Raw genomic sequence first — 23,850 nt, forward strand, 5'->3', positions numbered from 1 at the left:
AGGTGAGAGAGTCAAAACTACAAAGCACAGCACAGAGTCTGTTAGCAAAGTAAGCACCTGGCAGTGCTTCTCATTCAGGGCCGGCGATGTGAAAAGGAAATAACAGTAGTAACAAAATATGCACCTAAGTATGATGGGGACTCTCCTGGTAAGTCATACACAACAAATACGAGAGAAATCTACTCTGCAAACAATGCAATGGAGGGATTCGATGCTGAGAAAGCTAGTATTCTGGGGACTAGGGACCCTGTGCTGGTGTAAGGATACTAAGAAAATAAACAGCCAGACGAAGTACCTTCACGGAGACACACCCCCACTTCTGTTTCCCACAACAGTCCTGCAACATAGGGCCAGGCCAGTGCAGGTGAGAAACAAGTCTCAGAGAAGGGACAGATGGATCTCATCCACAAGAATCAGCTAGGAAGTAGAGAAGCTGGGACCGTGGACTCCAGGTCCCGGGCTGGTCACCTGCCCTGGGAAGCTGCCCAGGAAAACAAGAACCCAGGCCAGGCCCAAGTCTCCCAGCTCGGCAGACCAGGGTCTTAAGAGCACTCCAAAAAAAAAAAAAAAAAAAAAAAAGCAGCAAGTTACTTCCTGAACCCACAAAAACTTTCTGTGGTGGACTAGTCCTTTTATACAAGTTTTCTCCAGTCAGAAGCTTGAGTTGGAGGAGCCCTGTCACTCCTGGGTGGAAGCTATGCTTCACAGACGCCACTGTCACCAATCAGATGGCAGAAGCTGTGGGGCAGAGGGAGGGGATGGAGGACTTATACAGAAGAAAATCTCAAAGCCACTGATTGTTTAGAGTATTTATTTAGCATAATAATCTTCCAGAGGGCCTCACTATGGCCCCCTCCACAGGTTGAAAATTCCGGGGAGCCCACATAGAACCCATCCTCCTTTCTCCTATACCTGGAGCTCCAGGACCTGAACCTGCTCCCACAGCTGCATGGGCCTCTTTCCTGGATCCTGACTCCCAGGGGTGGACTCTGTTGTTGGTGTGTGCAACCCCACTGCTGTGTGTATACTCCTAAGTCCAAGGAGGGGCCACAGGACAGGAACGAACACAGCCAGGATATCCACACACATGGGTATGAGACCTATTGTGGTGAGAAGACAAGGGATCACCCCCATTTGTACTCCAGTTCCAGGCACCCCAAACAGTAGGGGCCGGCCTGGATGGTCTTTCAAAATTTTATATCACACCCATCTGCATTCAGTGTGTGTGGGGGAGTATTAGTTGATTCTATCAAGGCCTTCAATCTAACTTCTGGGTTCCAGAAAATAAAGGGGAAAGAGGAAAAACTAAATGACACCAGAAAGAGGCAACTAGACAGGAAGGTGCAAAATTCTGTGGAACTGGCCTGGATCCTTCAATAATCCTACTGATGATTAAAAGAGATCATTTATGGAGCACCTTCCTTCCAAAGAATATGGAAAAGGGAGGATGAAAGAATAACTGTACAGTAGAGAAACCAGACCAATACCACCTCAGCTGGCTAATCAAGGCCATCATCAGCCATGCTGACAGCATGGCTCCATGACATGATGTGATGAAAACTTAACTTCTGTGGCTGTCCTCCCCCTAAAACCCACAACCCCGTCTAATCAAGAGAAAAACATCAAACAAATCCCAGTTAAGAGACTGTCTACAGGGGTGCCTGGGTGACTCAGTTGGTTAAGCATCTGCCTTCGGTTCAGATCATGATCTTGAGGTCCTGGGATCGAGCTCCGCATTGGGCTCCCTGCTCAGCAGGGAGCCTGCTTCTCCCTCTCCCTCTGAGTCTCCCCGCTACTCATGCTCTTTCAAACAAATAAATAAAATCGAGAGAGAGAGAGAGAGAGAGAGAGAGAGAGACAGTCTACAAAATACCTAACCAGTGTTACTTGAATCCATCACTGTCATCCAAAAAAAAAGTAAGTCTAAAAAAAAAAAAAAAAAGTCCAAGAAACTGGCACAGTCCAGAGGAGCCTAAGATATGATAACTAAAAGTAACACAGTATCCTGTATGGAATCCTGTAACAGTAAGAGAGTACTAAGAAAAACTAAGGAAATGGGGATCCCTGGGTGGCTCAGCGGTTTAGCGCCTGCCTTTGGCCCAGGGCACGATCCTGGAGTCCCAGGATCGAGTCCCATGTCGGGCTCCCTGCGTGGAGCCTGCTTCTCCCTCTGCCTGTGTCGCTCTGCCTCTCTATGTCTATCATGAATGAATGAATAAATAAATCATATCTTTAAAAAAAAAAAAAAAAAAACTAAGTAAATGAATCAAGTATGGGCAGTAGTTAATAATAATGTAATCAATATAGGGCTTATTAAGTGTAGCAAATGTACCATATTAATGGAAGTGGTTAATAACAGAGAAACTGGGGACACCTGGGTGGCTCAGCCATTAAGAGTCTGCCTTTGGCTCAGGGCATGATCCTGGGGGGGGGGGGGGTTTCGGGATCGAATCCCACATTGGGTTCCCTGCATGGGAGAGCTGCTCCTTCTGCCTGTGTCTCTGTCTCTCTTTCTGTCTCTCATAAATAAATAAAATCTTTTTTTTTTTAGATTTTATTTATTTATATTTATTTATGAGAGACAGAGAGAGAGGCAGAGACACAGGCAGAAGGAGAAGCAGTCTCCATGCAGTGAGTCCGACGTGGGACTCAATCCCGGATCTCCAGGACCATGCTCCAGGGCTGAAGGCAGTGCTAAACCACTGAGCCACCCGGGCTGCCCAATAAATAAAATCCTAAAAAAAAAAAAAAAAAAGAGAAACTGGGTGTGACATATGTAGGAACCTCTGTATTATCTTTACAATTTTTCTAAAACTGTTCTAAAATACAGAAAATATTTTATATAAACTTTGTATAAAATACAAAGTTCACGGGTTGCCTGGCTGGCTCAGTTGGTAGAGCATGCAACTTTTTTTTAAGAGAGAGCATGTGTGCACATGCAAGCAAGCGTGAAAGGGGTGTCAAGAATCTCAAGCAGGCTCCACGCTCAGTGCAGAGCCTGACATGCAGAGCCTGATACACAGAGCCTGAAATGGGCCTCCATCTTACAACCCTGAGATTATAACCTAAGACGAAATCAAGAGTCAGACACTTGAATGACTGAGTCATGCAGGTGCCCAGAGTATGCAACTCTTGATCTCATGGTTGTGAGTTCCAGCCCCACAGTGAGCAGAGAGCTTACTTTAAAAAAAAAAAAGAAAGAAAGAAAGAAAGAAAAAAAAAAAAAAAGAAAAGGGAAAGGAAAAGGAAAGGAATACAAAGTTCACTTAAAGAGAGAAAGAGGGGGCAGCCCGGGTGGCTCAGCGGTTTAGCGCCGCCTGCAGCCCAGGGTGTGATCCTGGAGACCTGGGATAGAGTCCAAGTCCCACATCGGGCCCCTTGCATGGAGCCTGCTTCTCCCTCTGCCTGTATCTCTGCCTCTCTCTCTCTGTGTATCTCTCATGAATAAATAAATAAAATCTTAAAAAAAAAAGAGAGAGAGAGAGAAAGAGGGATGACTGGGTGGCTCCATGGTTGAGCATCTGCCTTTGGCTCAGGTTGTGATCCCGGGGTTCTGAGATCGAGTCCCGCATCCGGCTTCCTGTTCAGTGGTGAGCCTGCTTCTCCCTCTCCTCCCCGCTCGTGCTATCTCTGTCTCTCTCTCAAATAAATAAATAAAATCTTAAAAAAAAAAAAAAAGAATTTGTCCTCAGGATAAATTCCAAACTCTTTCCCACAGTCTAGAGCTAAGGTCATGTGAACTCTGGTGCTGCCCACCTCTCTAACCTCATTTTGCAGCACTCTATTCCACTCCCCATAGCCTGCCACATCAGCCTTCTTTCTGGCTCCTCCTGCTTTAGGGTCTCTGGCCATGCTGTGCCTCTTCCTAGAATGCCTTCCCATGATGGCGGAAATGAAGTAGCCCCCACCTCTACACTCTGCTCTATCTCATCACCCTTTTTATGTCCTTGAGAGCCTCAGCTTTTTTGTTTGCTCATTATGTGTCTCTCCCTTTCCTCCACTTGTTCACCATCTCTCCAGCATTTAGAACAGTACCTTACTCACAGTACATACCCAGTAAGTATCTGTCCACTGAATAATTCAACAGATCTTAAACCATAACAGCTATAGGAGCTATAAGCCACCCCTATTTCTCTTGATATTAACACATTAAAATAAAGATGCTTAAAAACAGCATTCTGGGGGTGCCTGGGTGGCTCAGTTGGTTCCTCGTCTGACTTGGGCTCAGGTCATGATCTCAGGGTCCTGGGATCCAGCCCTGAGATGGGGTCTGCACTCAGCAGGGAGTGTGTTTCTCCCTTTCCCTCTGGTACTCCCCCTGCTCGTGCACGCACGCTTTCTCAAATAAAATCTTTTTCTAAAAATTAAAAAAAGAAAAAGATAAAATAAAAACAGCATTTTTAAAACTTTTTTCTTTTCAAGTGGTTTCAATCCATTCCCTCATTTACGATCTCATCTCTAAGTAGGAGGGGAGGGAAGGCAGACATGCAGAGGGAGTCCAGGCATTAATTCCGGACCTGACTCAAGATAGCTGCGACCTGGGACAATGTGTGAACAGACATCGAGAAGATCTGCCTTCTCAGCAGAGGTATCACCTAAAAGAGTCCTTCCCCAGGGACTGACTTTTAACTCGCTTACCTCACCAAGCCAAGTCAGGCATCTGGGAGACCCGCCCCATCCTTACCAATAGCAAACTCCACCAGGGTTTCATTCTCCTCCGACAACGAATCGAGGAATAAATCGAGGACCTGCAGCTGCCGCAGATACTCGTAGTTACCGGGATCGTAGGCGAAGTTGGCGAGGTTGGCCAGCACTTGCTCCTTGGCGTCTGCGGCGGAAGAGAGGCGCTGGGGCCAGGTCCGCGGCGGCCGTGACGGCCCCGCCCCGCCCCGCCCCGCCCCGCCCGGCCCCCACCCTGCCACTCTCACCTTGGCTCTCCGTCTCCTGGAATTCCGTGACCAGCGCCTGCAGGTAACCCAGGCGACCGACGTGGGGATCCACCTTCGGCTTCTGGGCCATGGTCAGGGCGGTGGAGGGGGCCCGTGGAAGGGCGGGGAGAGTGTGGGAGGGAGGAAACAGGTTCTGCAGTAATTTGCTGCCGGATCTGGAATGCGGAGGGTCGGCGTGGGGCTCTCAGGGCCTCGTGAGAGTCGCGCGTGAAAACCTAAACTTGGGCCCCGGAGACGAGAAGGAGCGCGCGACACAGCCCACAGCAAAACTTCAAAGCTTGACTTTTCCAGGGTTCCGGCGGAAGCCGAGCTTAGCCCCGCCCCAGAGGGCGGAAGGGGCGGGCCGAGGCAAAGCAGGGGGCGGGGCTGTCGCTGAGCTCCGTGCGCGTGCGCGGCGCGCGTGGTGCCCTGAGGTTCTGGCTGGAGGGGATCCGCCCTCGGAAGGGTGGTGCGGGGCTGAGGTTGAGTGACTCTATGGCGCTTGGGTACCCACAGGAGTCAGAGGGCGCCCACGTGGGGAGGTGTCAAGGCAGAAGAACCTCCACACCCCCTTGCACTTGACGAGGGGGGCGCAGCCCAGCCTGTTCGACTCAGGGACTCTCCTTCTGGAACGCGAGCATCAGTTCGTTGCACCCCAACGTGGGTCCTTTGATAACTGTCTTCTGGTTGGCTTTTCCAAAAAGCCGGGTGAGCCTGGCACCGTCTGCTCCCCAGCCCTGAGCTGGCCACCTCTGGCTAAAAATTTCAGGGTAATGTCCTAAGGCTTTTTGCCAGCTAGGTGGATGGGGGGCACTAGGGGCATTGACCAGCCCCAGGTCCTCCGTTCACCCAAATGTACCACTTTGGCGGCTCTGGGTTGTGGAGCCCTGGATGCTGAAGCCCTTTGGCCTGTTTCTTTCTCAGGAAGGTGATTTGTGACCTAGACCTTGTGGGCACAGGGGATAGAGCACCATGCAGGAAGTGGCCCTGCTGCACTCTCATTGTGCTTGAAAATGTGAGGCTAGGGGACCCCTGGGTGGCGCAGCGGTTTAGCGCCTGCCTTTGGCCCAGGGCGCGATCCTGGAGAACGGGGATCGAATCCCATGTCCGGCTCCTGGTGTATGGAGCCTGCTTCTCCCTCTGCCTATGTCTCTGCCTCTCTCTCTCTGTGTGTGTGTGTGACTATCATTAAAAAAAAAAAAAAAAAAAAAAAAGTGAGGCTAAGGGGGCGGGGAGAGGTGTTTCTGTGAGCTTCTTGAGGCTAAGGACCACATATCTTTGGCCCTGGGCCTGGCATGAGAGCAATGGCTGCCACAGCCTCATTGACAGCAAGCCCCATGTCTCTAGGCGCAGGCTCTGTGGTCAGCCCCTGCCCTATGCACACCCCTTGGAACAGGAGTTATGACTATAATCGGGGTGCTTCAGTACCCTGACAGCTCCACATAGGACAGTGGCCCCAGACCCCTTCATCAGGCCCTTCAGCTTCTGTAAATAGCTGATACAACTGGAGGAAGTATATCTCATCCCAAGGTGGACCAGGGCTTATCTGCTTCAGATCCTCACTCCCTCCCAGGCTATCCCATCCACCCTCATGTATCCCTTCTGAAAGTCTCAGGGGCCTTTCCCCTTGGGGAATATTTCTCAGCCCTTGGTTTTGTGATGAGGGTACCACCAGGTGTCCAGTAGATAGATGCTCAGTAATACTTGTTGAAGGAAATCTGCCCAGAGGTTAACTGCCACTCTTGGCTGGGGGCAGATGAGGTCAGGGATCCCTATGTGGAATGTTTCACAGATACTTCTTTTCCTTAAAAGAAATCCGTTTTCAGGAAGTGGGCCTAATAGGAGTTGCACATTTCAAAGCCTGGTAGCTATTAGTGCCCAAAGTGTCCACCTTCCCACCAGTCCCCTCTTTCCTTTACCACTCAGTCAAGATGGAGGATACAGGACCTGGTTAAAAATGCATCCAAGCAGGGGATCCCTGGGTGGCTCGGCGGTTTAGCGCCTGCCTTCCGCCCAGGGCCTGATCCTGGAGACCCGGATCGAGTCGAGTCCTGGGTCTGGCTCCCTGCATGGGGCCTGCTTTTCCCTCTGCCTGTGTCTCTGCCTCTCTCTCTCTGTATCTCTCATGAATAAATCAATAAAATCTTTACAAAAAAAAAAAAATGCATCCAAGCATTCCCCTTTCAATGTACAGACCGTGGATGGTGGCCAAGCACAGGCCTGGGTGAGGAGCAGGAAGCAAACGGGGGTCTTCAGGATCAGAATTTTCAAGCAAGAACTCTATTGTCTCCAGATCCTCCCAGAGGTGGTGAACAATTGCCCAAAGCCACTTGGCAAATTGTGGCAGAGCCAATCATGAACTCAGGTCTATGCTACCTCAGTCCTCTGCTTATGCACTACTCTCTTTGGCCATAAGGGGGCACTCGTGGCAGGGTCCTGGGGAAGACAGTACTTCCCCAAGGATGCTTACTCATGCCAGCTAGGCTCAGGAGAAGGAAGGCTGGAGTTAGGTCATGAAAATAAAATTTATTTTCCTGATAAGGCTTTCTTGTTGGAGCCTGGTTGAGCCTGAATCAACAAACAAGGCCTTGGGTCGGAACAGCCCCCGCTGAGCAGGGAGAATGGAAGGGGGAGGGTAGGCACTTACTCAAGGCCTGTTTTCCAGCTTCATTAGTTCACGGGGTTTATAACCTATTCCAGGAACGTTTTTGTATGTAATTCAAACAAACTCTGTTTTTCCAAAGCCTTCGTCAGTATCCCACTGGAACGAGCTTGGCCTGACAGCCAGCCCCCAAGTGATAACCTCAGAAAATAGTCCCAGCAAAAAGTGTATGTGTGTGGGGAGCACTGACCTCCACGCCACAGGCACAGGCCAACAGGGAGCAGAGGTGGGCTGGCAGCTGGCCCAGCCAGCTACTTACCCCAGCGAGGACACCTCTGACACAGTAGGGAGCGGAGGGCAGGCCAGGGAGTGAGAGGCTTCTGTTACAAAAGCAGCTCCATTTTCCCAGAGGCCTTGGGCCCTGCCTAGCAATCCTTCCCCTCCCCTGCTCACAGGTCTCCCGGCCTCCCAGCAATCATGCTGAGTGCAGAGGACCCCTCAGACTTCACTGATTCTAGGACCCAAGCCAAGGGCTTCTCCCCACTAGTTCTTTGCTCAGACGCCAGGATGGGTTCTCTCTGCCCAACCTTTCATCTGTCTGTATCCTGTGTCCAAGCCAACCCCTCAGCCTGGCCCACTGGGGATCACAACTCAACCTTTCATGAGGTTCTTCTTCCCAAGGTTCCAGTCAGCAGGAGGCCCAGCAACCTATGCTGGGGGCAGCCCTAAGGGCGAGGGCTGGGCCCTTGAGCAGAGAGGGAGTGGAGGGCCCTGGAGGAGGGGTGAGTTCTTTGGAACTGTCTGGAGGCCAGAGAAGGACAAAGAGATTCCATCAGAGACATCCAGGCTAGACTGGAGGGTCCAGTGTATTGAGTTGCAGCAGCAGTACTGGGCAGCCAGCTGAGGTGAGCCGGCTGTGTGTAGGGTATAGACTCACTTTTCTGGGCTCCAGGTACTCTGGTACCCAAAAGAAAAAGTCAGGAGGACCCGCTCCTGGATTCTGCTGGTTGGGAGGAACCCTGAGTCTTTGGAGGCCAGCCTCTAAGGTCCCAGCTCCTGGCTGAGTTCCAGTGTGCAGAGCCTGGACGGCTTTGTGGTTCAGGCTTCCTGGGCCAGTCCCTCACCCTGGCCCTTGGCAGCTGGACATCACACTCCTGGACTGAGGCAGTGGTCCCTCACTGACCTCAGGGCTCAGACACTGGTCACATACATGATCTCGGTATACAGCTGCTTCCTGGACCCACGTGAGTCCTCTACTGTGAGGCCCTGCTCTGAGGCAGCCTCCGTGATGGCTCCTTCCGCCTCAGCCTGCTTGCTTTGCCTCTCTTTCTTCTGCAGGGCACAGAAGCTGCCACCCATGAAGAGGGCAGCTGATATGAGGAAGAAGCTTGACATGTAGAAAACATAGCTAAAGTTGTTGTTGGTGGTGTCCAGCAGGAGCCCTGGGGGACAGAGAGCAAGTTAGGCCATTGTCCTGGGGCTCCCAGACCTCCCTCCCACTAACTTGCATTCTCTGCCGGAGCAGGGATTTTCCTTTGGGCTCTGCTGTTTCCCTAGCACTAGTCACTGTGGCTGGCACCTAAGAGGCACTCAATATGAGATTTGTTGCATGAAAGGAGAAAGGAAACACTAAGCCTGCTCTCCAGGGGGCAGGAAGAGCTCTTGATCCAGAAGAGCACCTCAGGGCATGTCTCCTTACCCTTGGTGGCAGGAAGCCTAGCACACTAGGGCCAGTAGTCTGGGATATTTGCTCAGCCACACATGGGCCCTCCCATACCTCCTCCTGGGGAGCTCTCTCCACTTGTTGGCTTGACGAACTCCCCTGGAAACGGGGACTTCCAATGACACACTTGGGAAGCGTCCCCATTGTCATGGTCGTACTGTACTAACTGCTGGCTGCCGTGCACTGGATACGGTCTAGCATCAAGGGCTTCACACACCCTACCTGTTACTTTGTTTTTTTGTTGTTGTTGTTTTTTTTGTTTTGTTTTGTTTTTAGAAGGCTATGTGCCTTTAAGATTTTTTTTTTTTATTTATTTATTCATAGAGACAGAGAGAGAGAGGCAGAGACACAGGCAGAGGGAGAAGCAGGCATCATACAGAGAGCCTGATGTGGGACTCGATCCAGGGTCTCCAGGATCACGCCCTGGGCTGCAGGCGGCGCTAAACCGCTGCGCCACAGGGGCTGCCCCTACCTGTTACTTTGAATGTTGTGCTCTTGCCTGCCTGGCAAGTCTGCTCATGGGGTCTCTGGTCCCACATGTGTTTGTTTCCCTCCTGGCACAAATCATTACACTGAGCACAAATGTGTCTCTGCTTTAATTCCTGACTCTCCCATCAGATCGGCACTGAGAGGTGGGGACCGGGCCTCTGTATTCAGCCAGGGACTGGCACAGGCAGGTGTTCTTGTCTGCATTTTGCAGACGACACTGTGGCTCAGAGAAGAAAAATGACCTACCCAGGTTCCACAGGCAGGAAGTGGGACAGCCAGGATGTTAATAACAGCAGACCTGTATGTAGCTTTCTGCTACGTGCCAGGCTTTTTCCTGCTAAGCTCTTGCTATGTAACTATGATCCTCACAACAAGCCTACAAGGTAGATTCTACTATCGTCCCCACTTTACTGATAAAGCAGAGGTACTGAGAGGAAGGAAGATGAAGAACTCAGGCAAGTCTGATACAAAAATCCTTATTTTGGGGATCCCTGGGTGGCTCAGCGGTTGAGCCTCTGCCTTCGGCTCAGGGTGTGATCCCAGGTCCTGGGATTGAGTCCCTGCTTCTCCCTCTGTCTGTGTCTCTGCTTCTCTCTGTCTCTCATGAAAGAATAAATAAATAAAATCTTTTAAAAGAATCCTTATTTTCAACTGTACCCTAGGTGCCTGCTGGGGAGCAGGCTGCAGCCAATCCCCTAGGGTGCTTGGGAAAATCAGATTCCAAGTCTCTACCTCTGGAGAGGCTGGATGGCACCCAAATCTGCTGACTGTTCCCCTTTGCCCTATCTCCATATCCTGCCCACCCAGGCCACAGCTGCATACACCTGGCCGCCCTCCCTCCTGGGGCCTCACCAGCCAGTGGCGGGGAGATGAGGATGGAGATGCTCTCCAGGATGGTGAAGAGGCCCAGGGCGCTAGAGAACCGATCCATGGGAACAATGTCCATGAGGACCTGGAAGAGGAGGGCACCGATGCCACTCATAGACACGCTGTACACCAGGCAGTAGCCCACCAACACCCTGAAGTCGGCCGACACTGCGCACACCAGGTTGGTGAGGCCATTGAGCAGGGCTGCCAGGCTGAACAGGTACTTCCGGTGGCCAGCAAAGTCCCGCCGGCCTGCCACCAGCCCAGCCATCGGCCGCAGGAAGATATTGCTGAAGCCTATGATGGAGATGAGCAGGGCTGCCTTGTGTTCATCCACCCCATTCCGCATGGCGTATGGCACCAGGAAGACATGTGGCAGCGGGAAGCCGAGGATCATCCACATAACACCCAGCGTGAACACTCGGTAGCCTGCGTTGTGCCGCAAGATGTCAAAGGCCAGATGGCGCTGGATGGCCCGACCACACGCTGCCAGGCAGCCTGGTGCAGGTGTCTTGGAAGGAGGAGGGGGGCCTTCTATGGTCTCAGGGGCCATACTGGTGGCCACAGGTCTCAGGATGGCCCCACAGACGCAGCAGTGGAGAAAAACTCCACCAAAGACAAGGAAGGTGCCCCTCCAGCCCAGGTCCTCCAGGAGGTAGCGGGAGAGCAGTGGCCAGAGCGTGATGCCCAGGGAGACGCCCACCGAAGCCAGTGCATTGGCCAGTGCCCGATGGCGGGAGAAGTAGAAGCCTAGCACGGTGATGCTCGACTGGAAGCTGAAGCACATGCCCAGGCCTGTGGTGGGAGAGAGGAGCCCAGCTCAAGGGTGTTCTGAGCCTCCCACCCATACCCAGAGAGGGGTCCCAGGATCATGTTCCATGTCTGCCCCCTTCTGTTCTAGCTCAGACCACCCCCTTCCACATCCCCAAGGATTTAAGATGGAAACAGCCTGCCTTGTTACCTCCTTAGAAGCATCAAATCTGTCTTCCTGAGGCTGCCAGGGACACACCTGTTCCCTCTGGCACAGCACCGGGTGATCTTTAAAAACCTGAATTGGGGGCAGCCCTGGGGGGCTCAGCGGTTTAGCGCCGCCTTCAGCCCAGGGTGTGAATCCTGGAGACCCGGGATCGAGTCCCACGTCGGGCTCCCTGCATGGAGCCTGCTTCTCCCTCTGCCTGTGTCTCTGCCTCTCTCTCTCTCTCTCTCTCTCTGCGTCTCTCATGAATAAATAAATAAACTCTTAAAAAAATAAATAAATAAATTTAAAAAAAAATAAAAAAATAAAAACCTGAATTGGGGGGTGCCTGGGTGGTTCAGTCAGTTAAGCATCTGCCTTTGGCTCAGGTCATGATCTCAGGGTCCTGGGATGGAGCCCTGTGTGTGTCGGGCTCCCTGCTCCTGCAGGGAGTCTGTTTCTCCCTCTCCTTGTCCCTCTGCCCCTCCCCACACACCCCCCACCTCGTGCTTGCTCTTTCAAATAAATAAATAAAATCTTTAAAAAATAAATAAAGCAAAATAAAAACCTAAATTGGGGTGAGTCTCTTTCCTGCTTAACACCTTCCAAAGACTTCCCATTACACCTAGAAAAAATGCCACAGTGTTTACTATGCCCTAGAAGGCTCTACACTGTTTGGCCCCTGGTCATCTCTTGGGTGTCATCTCAGGCCATTTTCCCTGTCACTTACTATGACTGAGCTACATCAGCTTCTTTCTCTTCCTCTGGACACCAAACTGCCCCCCACCCCCACCCCGCCACCACTGCGGGACATCTACAATTGCTGTTCCCACTACTCAGAATATGCTTCCCCTAGACTTTTCTCTTCTGGCTAAGCTCAGATGCCACATCCCCACCCACTCCAAGCCTGCCCTGCTCAGCCACACCATGACCACAAGCTTCAGGCGGGCCCTCGGGTCACCCGTGTGACACCACCATCAGTTTACTCCCCCGTCCTCCTGGATGACCATCAGCCCTTCTCTATGCTTCTCCACCCCTCCCCCCTCCTCACTCCCAGCTGACCACCTGCCTTCCGTCTGTGACATTGGTCTGTGCTGCCAGCCAAGGCCAACCTACTTATGCCCTACATCTTGTCTACTCAAAGGCATATCCTCCAGCAATTTCTCTCTCCTCCACCATCCACTTTCTCCTCTTTCCCAGAACATTCTCCTTCATATTATTTCTCCCATTAAAAACAAAACAAGGGGGGCAGCCGCAGTGGCTCAGAGGTTAAGTGCTGCCTTCAGCCCAGAGCATGATCCTGGAGACCCAGGATCAAGTCCCACATCAGGCTCTCTCCATGGAGCCTGCTTCTCCCTCTGCCTCTTTCTCTTTGTGTCTCTCATGAATAAATAAATAAAATCTTAAAAAAAAAACAAAAACAAAAAAACAAGGGGAGTGCCTAGGTGGCACAGTCAGTTAAGTGTCTGCCTTCGGCTCAGTTCTTGATCCCAGGGTCCTGGGATCGAGTCCCACATCAGGCTCCCCACAGGAAACCTGCTTCTCCCTCTGCCTATGTCTCTGTCTCTCTTCGGTGCCTCTCATTAATAAATAAATCTTTATGGGGAAAATAAAAAACAAGGGGGGAGTGCCTGGGTGGCTCAGTTGGTTAAGTGTCTGCCTTTGGCTCAGGTCATGACGCTGGGGTCCTGGGAGAGAGCTTCAGGTGGGGCTCCCTGCTCAGTGGGGAGTCTGCTTCTCCCTCTCCCTCTGCATCTCCCCCACTGTTCTTGCTCTGTCTCTGGCTTTCTCTCCCAAATAAATAAATAAAATCTTAAAAAAATAAAAAAACAGAGACCCTGTCATGGCTCCCGCCACCTTCTCAGTATCTGTTCCTGGTGGCCCTGAGAGCCTGCAGGCCAGGGGCAGGCAGAAGAGTACGAGGGGGAGGAGGAGCAGGTGTGTAGGTGGAAGTGTTGCTGTAGCTCATTCTCCCTCGGGAGGAGGAGGAGACTACAGGGGTAGGCCCAGGAGCAATGGCATCCAAAGAACAAGGAGTACAAAATCTCAGCATGGAAGATGCCAACTGGGAAAATGCAGGAAAGCATGAAAGGGAGCAAGTTGCTAATGATGGAGAGCCCTTGGCCCTCCCCTTTGGAAGCTGGTGACTGTCATCTGCCTCAATAGGGGGTTCCATCCTGCAGAATAGGTGGGAGACGCATCAGAGGCTTGGAGAGCCATAGGCAAGGGTGAGAGGACGTAAGGCAGTGGAAGAAAGGGCAATGCCATCATGGTCCACAGGCAGTTAGCCCTGGCCCTCCTCACCCTGACCATCATAAGGAGTTTGGCCTTATGCCTTGAGTCTTGATGTTTCCCCCAAGTTCATAGGAAGACGTACCTGCTTTCTAAGCTCACGTGTTTACAATGTTCCCTTCACTGTTCCATGTTTCTTGTGGGTCTCTTGTTACCAGCTCCTAACTGAATGTGGGGAGGGGTTGTGTGTTTGTTTTAAGGAGGCTCTTTGCCCCACGTGGGGCTTGAACTCATGACCGTGAGATCAAGAGTCACACACTCTACCAACTGAGCCAGCCAGGCACCCCTTGAACGTTGTGTTTGACTCAGTCTGTCAGATTGTCAGCAGGGGAGGTTTACCCTACTGCCTAGAATGGTTCTCATTACATTTTTTGAAGTTAATAAAACAGTTTAAAAAAGAAAAAAAATACCCCCCAAAACCCCCTCTCTTGACCCCATGGCCTCTTCTGGGTACCAGCCCGTTTCTCTGCTCTCCTTCTTCATAACAATTTTCTGGAAACACTGTCTCCAGTGTCTCCAATTCCTTTCACCCTCTTCGTTCTTGAACCAGTTTCAATCAGACTTTCGCCCTCACCTTGGATCCAGAATCTCTCCTATCAGGGTCAGCAACCTCTATGCTGCCAAATCCAAAGGTCGAGGCTGGTCCCCCTCCATCTGATCCACCAGCAGTCTGACGGGGCTCTCACTCCCTCCTCCCACTGTACTTTCTAAGCTCACTTTCTCAAGAAACCCCACTCTCCTGGGTCTCCTCCTGCCTGTGTCTCTTCCCACCTGGACTGCTGGACACCTACCTCGGGGCCCGGTCCTCAGACCTCCTCAGCCGCCCACCCCTGTCCCCTCAGGGACAGCAGGGATGATACCTCCTCTCAATAGCAGAATGCCGGGCAGCCCAGGTGGCTCAGCGGTTTAGCACCACCTTCAGCCCAGGGCATGATCCTAGAGACCTGGGATCGAGTCCCACGTCATGCTCTCTGCATGGAGCCTGCTTCTGCCTCTGCCTGTGTCTCTGCCTCTCTCTCTCTGTGTTTTTCAAGAATAAGTAAATAAAAACTTTAAAAAAATATATATCAGAATGCCAGCCGTGTCATAATCCACAGCTACCCGCTGTAGCCCACAGCCTGTGCCTGAATGTCAGACTGGATGTTTCCACACCTCAGCTTCCCAACCACCCACAAATGTGTTTCTCCTCTAGACTCCCCGTTGTAATTAAAGGCTTCTCCATCCTTCCAGTGGTTTGGGGCAAAAACCTTGGTGTCACCCTTCTTGGCTCCTGGAACCTTGGGCCATCTTTGCCTCTTCCTCTCTGTACCCCACACAGTCCTGAAACCTGACTGCTCCTCAGCACCTCCATCATACCACCGTAGCTGAAGCGACATCCACCTCCTGCCTGGCTTATGACCATGCCCTTCCCTGGTCTCCTGCTCTAACTTAACCACTGCCCCCAGGGCATATATGTTCAATCCAGTGGCTAAGAGTAATGTTTTATAAATAGCAGTTGAATGACATCACTCACCCCTCTGCCCATATTCCTCAGATCCTATCTCACTACGAAGACTTTCAGGCACTATTCCCCATCCATTCCCCAGCCTCTACCCCTCTGCCCCCTGGGCCCTTCTGGGCCTTTGCACTTGCTGTTCCTGCTGCCTGCAATGCTCTTTCCCTGAGACCCTAGCAGCAGACTCCCTCACCTCCATTAGCTTTCTGCCCAAATGTCACCTTCTCTGCAAGGCCTTCCCTGGCTGCCCTGTTGGAAGTAGCAGCCTCCTCCACCTTTGCTTTATCTTCTGCATGGGGTGTCCTAGATATTTTACCTCTTGGGCTTATTTTCTGCCCACCCCTACCCCCAGCCAGTACCCCATCACATCAGAGGTCCTGTCTTCTCATGTGCTTGTCACAATCAGAAACAATCTTTCTCATTTATGCATTCACTATCCCTCTCCCTCGCCTGACAATAAGCAGCCCCAGATTAGGCATCCTGCCTACACTTATGTCTAGCACTTTTTAGTAGGCACCCAGAAATTCTTGAAATGGGAAGACGGTCACCTGTGATGAATCCTGCTGTGAGGTAGAGCTGGCTAAGGGTGCGGCAGAAGGAGCTGGCCACCATGCCCAGGCTGGCCAGCGCACCTCCCAGCATCACCGTCACTCTGCAGCCAAAGCGTCCCACCAGGATGCTGCATAGGGGTCCTGTGGGGGGAGACAGCCAGCAGGTGGCAACTGAATGAGAAGGGCTGGAGGAAGGGAGAGAGTGAGTCTGGGAGGGGGTTCCAGCAAGAACTATCTAGGTGGCTTGAAAGGTACAGCCCTGGGGCCTATAGGCCTAGATTTTGATTGCCACCTGGCCACAGGCTGGCTATGGGTTGGGGCAAACCCAGTCCCTCTCTGTGCCTCCCCTACAAGAGGTCACCCTGGATGACATCTGACCAGCTATGAGGAGAAGAGGAGAATTCCTGCAAGTGTTCAATTTCACCCCAACAGGGATCCCCAGAGCAAAAGACTGAGGCCCTTCCCTACACTGACCTGAAGCTGATTCCATCCAGGTAAAATAGGATTGGCTTATGACTTGCATAGATGCCTCTTGCTGGGGGTGATGGTGGGGGTGGGGGTGGTCTGTCTTAGCAGGTGAGGGTCCCAGGGCATCAAAACCATAATGAGCAGCTACAGCCCCTGCCTGCTTCCCATTCTCAAGAGGTCTGGCCACAGCCCTCCTGCTACCCTCCAACCCGTCCAGGGTGGGCAGCCTGGGGCCCTGAGCCACTCTGCACCCCCCTGCATTGGCCTCTGGAGTGCTCAGGAGAAAATTGGGTGGGGTGCTTTCTCCCTTTCTCCATCACTTCCAGCCAACATTGCACCCAGATGTTTGGCTTCTGGTGGAGAAAGGCCTGTTCTCCTCCACCCCTCCCCCACCTTGAGCTGCTTTCTCACCAGCCCAGACCCAGGGCAGAAATGAGCCAGTCCTGGCTGGCTGCTTCTCAACACCTTGCAAGGCCCCATGCACCAGATGCCCTGCCCCCAAGTACATGTAATGGAATTTCTACAGAGTTACTTTCCCAGAGTGCAGCGAAAGGGACAGGGAAAGAGAGAGAGAGAAAGAGTGTGTGTGTGTGTGTGTGCGCCAGAGAGAGAGGATGTGTGGGTGTGAGCCAATACGAGTAGGGGAGTGACAGGAAATAAGCAGCTCATACTCAGAGATAACCAAGCAGAGGTAGAGGGAGAGGCAAGACTTTGCAGTGAATGTGACCACTGCCCCACGTGTCTTCCATCGTCCCCACCCTAAACTTTAACCTGACTTTGGAGAGGGGACACTGGGGAAAGCCCCAAGTCGTGGCGTCAGGGGTGGGGGCTGGGATCTGCGCTAGCCTACCTTAGATAGCTGAGGGCACTGGGAGGCAGGGCGTTTCCTCTGCCAGGCGCTGCTTCTGCCCTGAACTCTCTCTGCAACCATGAACCGGCTTTGTACTTTTTGCTTGCTTGGTTCCTTCATTTCTAAGATGTAGGGGGGTAAGGGGTGCTTGGGATCATGCATAATTTCGAGTTTAAAATTTCTCTGATACTCTGAATGAGCATGGCCTAAAGAGGTGTATTCCAGACAGGAACCCCAGGCCGACTGAGGTGTTGGCATGCCTGCTAGGGGCTGGTGAATCTACGGGGTTAGGATCTCCACTGCATGCCTGACTCCTGGGCTCTGGCGCAGACCCCTCTCTGCCTGCACGCAAGGAACCGCCAGAGATTATTACTTCTGCCCCAACCCTGGAGGTGATCTGGGTCTGGGCCAGTCCCGGCCTCTCCCAAGGCCCCAAAACCATGCCCCGGGGTGGCAGGTGCAGGGGTCATCTCAACGAGGCCATCTAGCCCAGTCTGACCTCTCTCCCAATTGGAGGAAAGAACCTGGAATAACAACCAGGCTGCTTGTGCCAGGTGGAGGGAGTGGCAGGAGGGAGGTAGGGAGCTGGGCTCAGCCGAAGTAAGGAAACACAGGTAAGGAAACACGTGCACGGGGAGAGCCCTGTGGGGCGTGAGATCTACCTCCAGGTGACCAGCACCACCCCCTACCACCCCCAGCAGGTTGCTGTCTATGGAGTCTCCCTAAAGAGCTCTCAGGAACCAGGGGCAGGCCCCTGAGCCCAAGGCCATTTCAGGGAGCCTCCTGGACAGACCTGGCCTTCCCCCTTCACTGGAGTCAGGGTGAGGGGGGACACATTTCTGGAAGAGCCAATCAAGAAATCAGGTGGGGAGCTGCCTTCTTTCCACCTCCCCAGCCCTTGTAACAACCCTTCTGCTTCCTGGTGAGAGATAGGACTCTTGTCCTGCCCCCATCTTGCCCCTCGTGTCTTCCTCAAGCCCCCTGTCCCATCTGGAAGCTCCTAACGGGGTTCTCCAAATACTGCTTGCTTGCGATTCATGGTATCCTCCCTATGATCCCATGTAGGAGATGGGTAGGGTGTTGGATGTTACCTCCATATTGCAGAAGAAGAAACTGAGGTTCAGAGAGGTCACCCAAGCAGCTCTTCCTCAAGTCTGTGCTCACTGCCTGGCACTCCTACAGTCCTCATGTATCCTCCTGTGGCCACCAGCCACGGAGAGGACTGGCTTTGTATCTAAGGTGCCTCCATACCCTTTCCCCAACTGTCCCCAGCCCAGCCCAGCCCAGCCCAGCTCAGTACAGCCCAGCCCTGCAGGATTCCAGCCAGGGGGGCTGGCCCTGCTGAAATCAGGTGACATCCTAGGAATTCACCCCATGAGACAAAGCCAGTGGCCTCAGAGAGAGAGATCCAGGAGGCCAGGGAGGTTGTGGCTTCTTCCCTCAGCCAGGCTCTTTCTCTACCCTCCCTCAGCCCTTCCCCAGGCTGCTCACCCCCAGCATGGAGCATGGCTGTCAGGATGGAGGGGAACCACGAGGTCTCACTGTTGCTGGCCTGGAACTCATGCTGCAGTTCAGTGAAGAAGATGCCAGTGCATGTGGGGAAGCCCAGAGTGAGACCCTGGGTCACCAGGGAGGCCAGGAGCACCACCCAGGCCCAGCAGCCCTCCGCACGCTCCGGGACCCGGGGCATCCTCTGCCACGAATGCTGCTACCACTGCCTGGGCCACCTGTGGAGGGGACAGAATGGAGCTGCCAACCCCAGTTCACCTGCCACTTTCCCTGGGTGGCTGAAACCATCCCTTCCTCTTGCCCCAGCACCTCCTGGGAGGTGGCCAGACGCAAACACGTTGGCCTTGGCATTTCCTTTCACCCACTTCCCAGAGCCAGCCTGGCAGGAGGGGCAAGCAGGTGAGCCATCAGTGGGACAAGGCAGGTGGGTGGAACTCTTTCTAGACTTACATGACTTGGTGGTCAGCAGGTGGCACTTCCCGGCCCAGCCTTGGGGGCCCCCTCCCACACACAGCAAGCACTCAATAACTGCTGATAGGGTGGAACAGACCTCTAGAGCCAGCGTAGTCCCAATGTCCCCACAGACACGCACAGATGCATTTTCAAACATTCACAAGCAGGCTCCCTGCACACAAACACAGACTTTCGCAACGCCGCCTTGACAGCAGGGTCCCCTGTTGGTGTCGTTGAGACGGCTAGGTGAGTAAGCTGGTGCTGGGCGTCGCCAAGGAGTGTACACAGAATAGCTTTCCAAGGGCACCAAACAAGCAGCTTTCAGGAAAAGACATGGGTCTCATCCAAAGGTCCTCTGAAATCACCCCTTCCACAGGGAGCTTGTGGCAGAGTCAAGCTCTACAGCGATGCTCAGTAATGACCCACCACCTGTCAGGGCTTCTCTGAGCACCACCCTCCTGCCCCCCAAACATGCACATATACATGCAGATACACACACAGTCACACATGGGCATATACCAAGATATACACTGACAAAGACACACGCACAAACACACACTGCATAGACAGAGACACACAGAGCCTTATAGGCAGATGCACACACACACACACACACACAGAAAAGTCTAGAGACACGCAAAGTCACTCACGCAGACATGCACAGACATATACAGAGAGACACACACACACATGCACAGACACACCTACATGGACCCAAGCCCAGAGACAACTGTACGCAGACACATGATACACAGACATACAGACACACACACAGTCACACACTATGCAGACACACGCACGCAGGGTCACACACCACACAGATGCTCTTGCATACCCCCCACCTTCGGCTCAGGCCTCTCTCAGCTTCTCGCCACCATCCAGGCTGCTCCTGCATCACACAAGTTGCCATAACCAGGCCTCAAAGCCCCAAGGCCCACTCCCCAACCGCAGGGCCCTTTTGCAGTCCCCCGATCCCCCAGGGCCCTCGGCCCTCACCCACACTCAGGGCTGGGGTGCTGGCAACCTTCACCTCAGTGAAGGCAACGGATCCCTTGAGCTACGGTTCCCACAGCCTTCTTCCTTTTAGCCCCAGGTCCTGGGAGAAACCAAGGAAACTCAGGAAACTATCAGAAATATGCAACCCCATCTTTCTGCCCCGCCCTGTGCTCCACACCTTCCTCCCCACCAGGCCCAAGGGCTTTAAAACAGCACCTCAATGGGATCCACCCTAAAGGCCTCCTTCCAAAGACGCTCTAATCTCTCCTCTGGGCACCAAGCCTCCTCCCACTCCAGAGGACCCCCAGGAGCCCTGTCCAAGGTGAGTGGCCCATTCAGGCCAGCCTTGCAGAGTACGCGTGAGCGTGTGTGTGAGTGCATGCTGCAGGTGCGTCATGCAGGTGCGTCGTCCTGCCATCCTGGCTCCTGTAAGTGATACTGGCCCCAGAGTTCCCTCAGCCCCAATCCTGGCCCAGTCTCAGGCTCAGGCAAACTTCAGATACAGTCCTCTTCCAGGATTTCTGTTCCCGTAACAAATGAAAAGGCCACCAGTGCAACCCGATCCCCTCTCTGATGGCCTGAATGTCCCCTGCATAGCCTCTCCATAGCTCACCCCTCGGTCTTCCAACTTTCCCTTCCCCCTCCCAGAAGGGCCACCAGCCTTCCTCCACCACCTTCACATCCTCCTGCCCTACCCCTGTCACTTTCAAGCCCTAGAACCCTACCGGTTTCCCTTCAGAGCAACACAGTCGCCGACCTAGAGGTGGCAGGGAGGAGGTGGATGACAGAGGGGACACAGGATGGGGCCTAGACCCCAGTCCAGCCCCCACCCCCCACTCCCCAGGTCTGGTCCCTTCTCATTCATGCTGTTGTGCCCTTATAGAGAGAGGCCCGCCCCACCCCCTACCCCAGAGAAGCCTCTTTAGTGCCCTTCTCAGCAGCCACTTCTCTGGGCAGCCCTTTGGGGACTTTGTCCAGGATTCCAACCTTTACTCTGCACCCACTTTCAGTCTGAATCTTTCAATGGGGCTGACTTTTCCCAGCTTCTCCTTCCCCCAGGCCTCCTGGGACAGTCAGAGCCCAGGGAACCCTAAGCACCTCTGCTCTCTCTTTGCACACTGGGCGCCCTGACTCCCAGGTCTGTGGTCCCCTGGCCTCCCTCTCGGCATTCCCCTGCAGAATCTGCCTTCCATGAGGGAGTGTCCCCTCCCAGACCTCCAGCGACTCCTAGTCACAACAGTTTTTTTGGTTGATCCTCCAGCCCCCTCCTCCAACAAGGGGTCCCTCCTTGTGAACGAGGCTGCTGAGGTTCCAAAATCCTAGCCAGAGAGAATCCTGTCGGTCCTTCAAGATTCAGCCCTGACAGGAGTCCTGGGAAGCTCCCCGGACCTCCACCCCTGGCTGGACTAGGCCCCTTTCCTCTACATCTCCCTTTAATTGTACTTTTCACACCACATTGGAGTGGATCATTCTCTTGTCTATCATTGTTGCCCCTCTTCCCCCCCCCACACACACTATGAGAGGGGACCTCTTCACACCCACGCACCAGCCCTTGGGTGAGCACAGAAGATAATATTAATGTGACCCACCTGTGTTCCCCAGGGGGCAGGCAAGACCAGGACCAAGGGTGACCTGGCTTCCTGGCAGGCAGGTCCATTCCAGAAGACTCAAGCAGAGCAGAGAAGAGATGCGGCTGGGGGCTCTGGTTCCAATTCCACCCCAGAAGGGACGTGGTCTCTCCTTTGTACTGGACACCATGAATCATGATCGCAGCCTGGTATGTGGCTGGAACAAGAAAGGAAATGCAGCTGGAGACACTTCACTCTCACTTCCAGGGACTGGAAGTTCTTGGGAGGAGCTGCCCACCTCAGCCCTCAGGGACCCCCTGCCCAGAGTTGAGACTATCTTCATGTCCAAGTGTCAAGAAGCTAGATTTGTGGGCAGGGCACAAGTTCAAATGTCATTTCTTGTCCTCCAAACATTGCACACATCCCTTGGCTTGCTTTTAGAGCTTCCCATCTGATGACAGAGCCCTCACCAGACCCTCAGAATCCCTTCTCTGCCCCTCTAAGCTTGCAGGCATGGTCAGGGGAGGGAGCCAATGCTCTCATGCAAGGTTTGGGTGTCTTGAGTGGAAGTGATGCTCCCTCTCCTCCTGTGAGAGGCAAAGGCGGCACCACAGGCTCCAGAGCAGGGCCCGGAGACCCCTGCCCTTCCCGGACCCCGTGCCAGGCAGGGCCCAGGACACCAAGTGGCAGTGGTAAGAGAACTGCCAGAACCTGCTTGGGCTTGGGACTGACAAGCCCTCAAACCCCGACACTTGGCAGGGGCTGAGGTAGGAACAGGGCGTTCCGGACCTCCGCGAGCTGGGACAAGTCACCCTCCTCCTTTCTGTCCCTAAACGTGCCCCCACATTCCGGCAGCAGCTGGCTGACCTCAGCCTGGAAGGGGGATGGGATAGGCAACAGAGCCTTGGTGACCTCTTCCCGGCCTGGCCCCGTCCCTCTCCCTGCCCTCCTGGGCCATTCTGCTTTCCCACCCTCCCCAGGACGAATTTCCCCTGGGTGGGGCTTATGGGGCGCCCAGGCGGCGCCCGCGGGATTTCAGGCCAGGCCTTGCGAGGTGCCCACGCTGCTCCCACGCCCCACCCCCCCCGGGCCAGGAGTGTGGGGGTGGCTCGGAGAACCCCCCTCCGGCGTGCGGGGCCTCAGCCATCGCAGGCGGGGGCAGCTCCGAGATGGGACGAGGCTCTCCCGGACCCTCAAGCCGGAGCGGGTCACAGGCGGGAAACCGCCCGGGAGGCCCACGGAGAGGCGGGGCTGCGACGGCGCTACCGGGGACCCCGGCGGGAGGTCACCTGACGGACAATGGGAGGCCCGGGGCGCCCGCTCACCGGCTCGCGCGGCCCGGCGGTGGGGCGGCTCCGCTCCCGCCGAGCGCGGCTTCCTGCGGCCCGGCCCGCGAGGGATGGAGGAGGCAGGACGCCGGCGTCCCGCGGCCAGGAGCCGCGCCCTCGGGGGGCGGGCCGCAGGGCGCCGGGGCGGGCCCACCTCCGGGTCGCCGGCCGGCGGGGAGGGAGGCCCGGCTTCGGGGCGGGAGGGGGCGGGGGCGGAGCGTGGCCAGGGCGTGCGCCCCTCGTCCCAGCCTGCCCCCGGGCTCCGAGTGGTCCCGCCGGCGGGGCTCGGGACGCCGGCTCCGCGGGAACGTGTGCATGCGATTAGCATGTGATTACCATGTCATTAGCATGTGATTTGCCTGTGATTTGCATAGCTCGCAGGCTATTTCCGGCTCCCCGGGAGCGTTAGGGCTCCCAGGAGTGGGATGGAGAAGGCGTGTGATTTAAGGGGCTCCACCTCCCAGCGGGGGTGTCGGATAGGAGCCCGGGGTGGAGGAGCCGTCCTTCGTCAACTTTATTTTTATTTTTTTTTTAAGATTTTATTTATTTATTCATAGACACAGAGAGAGAGAGAGAGAGGCAGAGACACACAGGCAGAGGGAGAAGCAGGCTCCATGCAGGGAGCCCGACGTGGGACTCGATCCCAGGAATCCAGGATCACGCCCTGGGCCAAAGGCAGGCGCTCAACCGCTGAGCCACGTCCCATTTTTATTTTGTGTTTTAAAAGATTCTATTTATTTATTCATGAGAGACCCAGAGAGAGAGGCAGACACAGG

The 23,850-nt window shown here is 54.0% G+C and overlaps 1 protein-coding gene across 1 annotated transcript; it reads right to left on the reverse strand.

The window, feature by feature from the left end:
• Positions 1–824: 824 nt before the first annotated feature.
• LOC112920661 (monocarboxylate transporter 6-like) lies at positions 825–23,156 on the reverse strand. The gene is made up of 9 exons (XM_025999475.2): positions 23,072–23,156; positions 21,768–21,963; positions 18,712–18,947; positions 15,900–16,043; positions 10,595–11,404; positions 8,728–8,972; positions 4,929–5,130; positions 4,685–4,828; positions 825–1,100 (listed from the first exon to the last, which is right to left on the reverse strand). The coding sequence occupies exons 3-9, from the start codon at positions 18,908–18,910 to the stop codon at positions 907–909; spliced, it is 1,938 nt and encodes a 645-aa protein (XP_025855260.2). The 5' UTR covers positions 18,911–18,947; positions 21,768–21,963; positions 23,072–23,156; the 3' UTR covers positions 825–906.
• Between the last annotated feature and the right edge of the window lie 694 nt (positions 23,157–23,850).

This window comes from Vulpes vulpes, chromosome 2, assembly GCF_048418805.1.
Source record: "Vulpes vulpes isolate BD-2025 chromosome 2, VulVul3, whole genome shotgun sequence".
Taxonomy (NCBI): Eukaryota; Metazoa; Chordata; class Mammalia; order Carnivora; family Canidae; genus Vulpes; species Vulpes vulpes.